The sequence below is a fragment of the Temnothorax nylanderi genome, unplaced genomic scaffold (genome assembly GCF_030848795.1).
Source record: "Temnothorax nylanderi isolate EJ_2023f unplaced genomic scaffold, tnyl_v1.0 TNYL_tig1435_pilon, whole genome shotgun sequence".
Classification (NCBI taxonomy): Eukaryota; Metazoa; Arthropoda; class Insecta; order Hymenoptera; family Formicidae; genus Temnothorax; species Temnothorax nylanderi.
Genome location: NW_027250497.1, coordinates 6,871 through 14,096, shown reverse-complemented (window position 1 = coordinate 14,096; position 7,226 = coordinate 6,871). Strand labels below are relative to the sequence as shown.

General features: G+C 37.8%; 1 protein-coding gene across 1 annotated transcript; it reads left to right on the top strand.

The window, feature by feature from the left end:
* Positions 1 to 353: 353 nt before the first annotated feature.
* LOC139787332 (uncharacterized) lies at positions 354 to 4,441 on the top strand. Its single transcript, XM_071726433.1, has 8 exons — positions 354 to 551; positions 754 to 1,146; positions 1,389 to 1,602; positions 1,695 to 1,803; positions 1,901 to 2,022; positions 3,725 to 3,955; positions 4,020 to 4,201; positions 4,301 to 4,441. Exons 1-8 carry the CDS (start codon positions 354 to 356, stop codon positions 4,439 to 4,441), a joined length of 1,590 nt encoding a protein of 529 aa, XP_071582534.1.
* Positions 4,442 to 7,226: the final 2,785 nt, after the last annotated feature.

Sequence of the window (7,226 nt, the reverse complement as noted above, 5' to 3'; positions counted from 1 at the left end):
TTTCTTTATTTCGACCGGTGAGTCACCGGTCATATTTTTCTATACCTGAGCGCAATTCATGCTCTATGTCGATACCACGTGCTACCACGTCCCTTCTGTCCCTTCTCGTGGCAAGCGTTTACGCATTCTGATATTCTGTGTGCAGGAGTGCAGGAGCTAAGAGTCGAGAGAGTATAATAGCGACAGTAGTTAAGCACGTGGTGCTACGATGCCATATATGTAAGAAGATATTCGACAGACGTATGTGAATGAAAGTAAGTAGTGCACTTGTTACTGCGTTTACTTCAGAGAGCATGTTTAAATGCACATTTATCATTGATTCAGAGAGCATTGATAACACGTACTGTTTTAGAATGGAAAATAACAGCAATAAAAGCGGGAAACCGCGTGAAACTGTGACATTGATTCTCAAAAAGAAGCAATTCGTGGTTGAAAAGCAAAAATTGATGGACAAATGTCAGTATTTTGCTGCGCTTTTGTCCGCGAATTTTCTAGAATATGAACAGACAAACCACGTTATCAACTATGACATTTCCCCGATTTCGTTGCAAGTGAGCAGATTTTAATTCTTGTCTGTGTTTATATGAAAGAACTCGCTTTTAAAACTTTTTTTTTGTTTCTTGTATAAAGGATTTGTTATACCCAAATTTTTCACAAAATGCATGTTTTTAATATACAAATGTACATAGAAATTACACCGAGATTTATCGGCATATCATTTTATTATGAAATAAACACATAGTAATTTTGTAGGATTTCATTGATTGGATTCATAATGACAAAATTGCATTTACATCTGCAACACGTTATGATTTTGAAGAGCTTGATCGTCTCTTGAGTCTATTAAAATTAGGCATTCTATTTGCAGCAGATAAATTAATAGAAGATATAACCGACAGGCTTGAGAGACACTTTATGTCACCAAAATATGCAATTAAAATTTGGTTATTGGCACAAGAATTGAATATTAACGTGCTACGAGATCTTTCTTTGGCTCTTTGCTTAGATCGTTTCGATCAACTGCCATTCAATTCAATTTGTGAGTTGTCGAAAGAACATTTTCTGAAGTTAATTGGAAACATTAATGTAAGCGCTACAAAGTCTCATTTGCTTGATATTGCACAAAAGTGGATGGACTATCATCAGGTGAGTATATTATATTCAAAAATAACATTTAGAGTAATATTCTATTAAAAATAGACAGAACTACATATAAGCCTTTATCTCCAATATATTTCAAATAAAATGAAGATTTCTAACTCCAAGATATCATGCATATCGTACATATCTCCAACATATCTATTTTGTTTTCTTATCAAGCTATTATATTTTGTTATACATTGATGCATTACAATTCTACGAATAATAAAATCTCTTGTCTTTGGCAGGATTTTACAGTTCCTTTAAATATCATTGAGAATAAGGAAGCAAAAATTTTACACGGTATTATATCTTGTGAACATAATAACCGTGAACAATATATTCATTGCTGGGATGGTAATGATTTTTTTGAGCTAACTTCATTCGAATATCCTCCAGATATTATCGAACGTTGTTCCAGGACTGGTAGTTCTCTTGAAGGAATGCAAATCACTGCCAGAAGTATGCAGTCTGTTTCTTTTTTGTTCTATCTTATCTAAAACAGTATTGTCTTATTTATTTAATTATTATTTTATATAATCTTTTTTTTAAAGGATACGATTTATATCTTTGTGGCGGAGAATATGGCATTGGCTCAGGAATTTTTAACAAAAATGTATGGCGTTATTCTTTGATATCTAAGAAATGGATTCTTGAGACAGTGTAAATATCTTAACAATTAGATAAATGATAAGAATAAGTAGATAAATAATAGAATACATAGAATGTTATCCGTTAAAATTTTTTACAAATATTTTAGTATGCCAGTTGAGAGAAGACATATGCTTGCTGTGTGTTTGAAAAACAAATTGCTGCTTGTAGGCGGTGTGGGACGGAATGAACAAAAACTGCAAACTATTAATATCTATGATACTTATGCAGGTAATTTTAATAGTTCAACTATACAATATGTAATATGCATCATTAATATCATGTGCAGAGCGTACATGTAACGATTTACCTATAAGTATATGTATATGTATAATATATATACATATATGTTACGCCCAAACATCGAAATCGCTCAGTGAGTGAAAAAAACATATACAAGGCGTTGTGGACGGTGCTGATCGTCCAAATACCTAAATGAGATATTTAAAAAATTCTATGGTCAATATTTGTCCCTATTTCGACTAAGTTTTTATTTCATGTTTTTAGTAATAGGCTGCTTGGAGTTAGATTAGACTTTCTATGCGGGGGAGGGGCTCTACTGTCTCCCCCGCCTACATGTGTACTTTCAAGTAAAAGAAAGTCGAACGTTTGTGTGGAAAGTTGGAGGATACTTGTTAACTTTATAATTTTATTTTTATCACATCGCGTCATGGCTGCATCAATAAGCGTCCACAACGCGTTGTAGCATTTTTACATAGCCAGTAGCCAGAACGCGTTATGGTTGATTATCAAAAGACCACACACCGGAAAAATATCTTTCTGTATTTGGACGATCAGCACCGTCCACAACGCGTGGTGGATATTTTTTTCGCTCACCGAGCGATTTCGGTATTTCGGCGGAACATTTATAATAATTTTTAACGGAGATTAGTATACAGTTCGTATTGATTTATTAGAAAAAAGTTTTAAAAATGGTAAGGTTTAAAAAGATCTATTAGCTGGTGATATGAATTTGAGCTTTGGATTACCTCGAATAGCCCCTTCACTGGTAACAAATCTTTTTTCGATGAGAACTTTCAAGTTATAGGTCTTCAAAATTTAAGCATCGTCAACATTACCATTACCAAAGGTACCACATGTTTCCCAGTTGGATTTACACCCTCTTTTGTATGTGCGTGCGTGCGTGCGTGCGTGTGCGTGTGCGGTGCGTGTATGTACCTACACGTGTTTGTGTGCGCTCTTTCGCTTGTGTTTGTAAATGGTTATTGATGTCTACGTATTATATTTTATTAAATGTTCAAATTGATGTTTTCCTGCTACTTAGCATATTGAAGAGTAAAGTGTAACGGAACCTATACAAACATGGACGATTTAGAAAGAAGTATTAAATGTTTCAAATTTTATTGCACTAGTTGAGAAACGTTTTAAATACACTTTACGTTCGCTTGAAAAAAGTTTAATAGGACATCAATTTGAACATTTAATATAATAATGGACATTCCTAACCATCTACAAACACAAGTTAGGCCACCTGCAGTACCACCACGTGGTATACCTTTGGTAATGCTAATGCCCCCTGTAATTTAACTTTGAAGACTTATAACTCGAAAAGTTCTCTTGGAAAAAAAGTTTAATGTTGACGGTGGTTTTCCAGATTATCTAAACAAGACTTTTTAAGGTTATCTAAAGCCCAATTAAATATCACCAGCTAGTAGGTTTTTGAAACCCTATCATTTTTGCTTGAAACATTTTTCTAATAAACCAATACTTTCCGATATACAAAGCAGTTCCGGAATTTTTGATATGCTATGTATATTTTTTATATATATCATCAATTAAGTCATAGGATTGCTTCTCATTATTATCACTTATAAATTTAATGCTGATCCTTGAAATTATCATTCATAAAATTATCTTTTAGCGGTTAAAAAATTTTATTATATTTTTGCTTTTGTATTTGTCCAATGCATAGGTGTGTGGTTGTCGTCAAGTGCGAAGGTACCTCTACATGTGGAGTTTCCCGATGTTCCTGAACATATCATTTTTAATGATACGTTAATTATATATCCATTTATGGATTATATCTATATCTATTTTCCTGACAAAGATGTATGGAAAAGCGAACGTTGTTTTTCTAGTATACATTTTGAACCACGTATCGATGTGCCAATTCTGATGCTTCAAATTATGCCATGTTACATTGGTAAATATTTATGCTCTAAGTTGATGTGGAGGAAACTTAAAGTTCACATTAGTATGTTTTGCAGATGTTGTTGACCGAGAGGAGTTGGTTTTAAAAACTATCACAGAGACATGCAACGTGGAAGGTTGTAATTGTATAATGAAGACTGAACTTTACTCAACCACTTTACATATGTTTACTATCGAAGGGGAGGAAGACCTGGAACACCGTTACTACTTATTTAGTAAAACGTACTATAATAATGACGTAAGACATTCCTTCATTCTACTAACTCCATTCTTTCGCGCGTATGACGAATCAATTGGACTATTAAGTATAATTCGCGTATTACGCGAATCACGCAAGTTACACTTGCATAGTATTCCTATTCGAGATCCAAAAAAGTTTCGTTCTTTGATCTTAACTAATTGTAAGAACTCAGCCAGAAGATTTTTTAATCTACTTCATCCAGCTCATTTGCACTCAACAAACTTGGATCATATTTAATTTGTGGAAATCATTGATTAAATATGTATTTAAAGACTTGATATGTTTGTGAGAGAGAAAGAGGAGAAGAGACATAGATCTAAATAAAAATCCAGAAAATATAACAATAAGTAGGGGAGACCGGGGCTAGACCGCTAACGGGGTAAATCCGCCAAATCAAATATCTCGGAACCTGTATATTGTGCGAACTCGCTATTAACATTGTAAACGCTGCTTATGGTACCCATGTGACCAACGGAGTTTCAGCAGGTTACCTGCCGTGTTATGATTTTTACGAAGGCAAACGTGTTTTCGGAAGGTGAAAGTGAAATTTTCTGCGCGTGGAAATATTGTAATATCTGCAATAATATTTGCTCTCCAAATCTCGAGGTACGTGATTATAAAGAGTAATGCATACTGAACACGAATCCAGTGTAGTTTTTTCATTATCGTTAATGTCTAATATTTCGTGGGCGATCAAACCTGAAACTTATGTTTGGGGCTTATCCGCTAGTAAGCACCCGGGGCTGGTCCGCTAGTCTCGTCACTGTGGCGCGCCGGGCGCACGACTTCAGCTAACGGCGATTTCAGGTTAGGTTTCCCTCGAGCGTGATTCTGTCTTCCCTTGCACGTGCGTCAGTTTGTGTAGGAGGGAAATGGTACGCACGTATCGTCGCAAAACGGGTGTTTTGGCCGACCGAAAAGGTGGCGGACCGTTGTTTTCGAGATCGCTCGCGCTCACAGCACGTCGGCGAGGTACGGCGAGACACGGCACGGCTCTGAGATCCCGCGATTTCCGCGCGAGAGTTGACATGCCGCGCGCGCGGTAGATCGTCGTTGTTGGTCGTTGTGTCAGTGACAGTCGCGCGTGCGACCGCATCGTCCAGCGTTCGCCGCATCGTCTCGGCATCATTGTCGCCGCCGTTGTAGTGGTGGTGGTGTCGGTGGTGGTCATCGTCGTCGTCGTCGTCGTCGTCGTCGTCGTCGTGGTGGTGGTCGTGGCCGTCGTCGTCGTCGGCGCGTCGAGGAATCGGCGCGAGGACGCCGTCGAGTCGGTAAAATGGTCGCGCTCCACCGCGAGTTTTTCTAACCCCCCTGTCGCTATTTATCGCTCACCCGCGAGAAACGCGGCTTGGTTAGGTTGCTCGAGGGTCCGCGCTGATCCTATGGCACCGGAACGCCGTCACGCGTGTTCCCCGTGGTTGCCCGCGTTGACAATGTGACGTGCCGTTGGGGAGTTTACGATTTGGTTAACCTCTGTATTCACGTGCCTAAATTGTTTTATGGAATAGGTAAAACAATTATTTTTTAATGTTTCGCATAAAAATTTGAAATAAATTTTTATTTTTTTCTTAAAAAACAATTATTAAAATGTATCCTATCATTTTTCAGGATTAGATGTACGTATATGTATTGAAAATGCAGTGTAACGGATTAACCCCGGGGGAGTGGCGGTTCAACCCCGGCATTTTTAAGATTTCAATTTTTGCACCGTTGTCGTTTTTGCTCTATACCGGTTAAACAAAGCGACATGGATAAAAATTTCCTGTATAAATTTTGCAGCTAAAGGTTCACTCTTTACAGTGGTATACTATATTTAACTACAATTATTTATTTTGTTGTTAAAAATCGGCACCGAAAAAAAAACTAACGGTCTAGCCCCGGTCTCCCCTACAGAGATACTGTATCTTGTATTTGTGAATGGGGTATACTGTAACATATATGTATATTACAAATTTAACGATATTCAAGGATTAAAGGTTGGTTGTTCTTATTGTTAGGTGCTCCAATTGACATTGTGTAATAGTTAAATTTCTATAATAAAGACTAAAATCGCGACAAAGGAAGTGGCTTGCTTTCTTCTGTTTTTCCGAATTCGGATCTCAAAATTGCGCGGCGGTAGTGAAACCGACAACGAGAATCATCTCCGATCGCGAGAATTCTCTTTCAATCGCCGCCGTTCGAGATTCCTCGTTCACACCGCGCCGCGTTCCGCCGCTCGCGGGATCGCGACTTCACTCCGTTGCTCGCGGAAGAATAAAATGACTATATGCATAGTGTAAAAAATTAGTGTATTAAGAACAAATTTTAAAACAGACTCATGATCATTGTTAACAGTAAATTCGAGAACATACATATGGGGCATTATTTATGAAGTGATCCACCCCAAATTTTCAAAGTTTTCGATTATGCTGAAAGGACCCCGGGCCCAGCCACAGGGAAAATGGATCCCGGTCAAACTGGTTGAAACTGTAGTATGTTGTACTTCATAATCTCCTAATTAAAAGTGTTAATGGGCACGAAGTCTGAAAACCATCTACTTTTCGAGTTATCAGACGTTGAACATGGTAAAAATGAGGATATTGGGGATATTCTATTTTAGAGTATCTACGGCAATAATTCTTTAGGGTTGCATTTTTATGTATGTCACGCATGTGTGTGTGTGTGTGTGTGTGTGTGTGTGTGTGGTGTGTGTGTGTGTGTGTGTGTGTGTGTGTGTGTGTGTGTGGGTCCGTTATGAAAAAGTAGTACTGGTTTTAATACTGGAAAAAGTATTGGTGAAAGTACTGGAGACATAAGTACTCAAAGTACTACTAAATTCGACCATACTGACTTCGTCCGTACTCCTTCCCAGTACTCATCCAATACTCATTTAGTACTCCCTTCAGTACTTCCTCTAGTACTCCCTCCAGTACTCCCTCCAGTATTTTTTCCAGTACTCCCCCCAGTACTCCCCCCAGTACTCCCTCCAGTACTCCCCCCAGTACTCCCTCCAGTACTCCCTCTAGTACTCTTTTAGTACTTA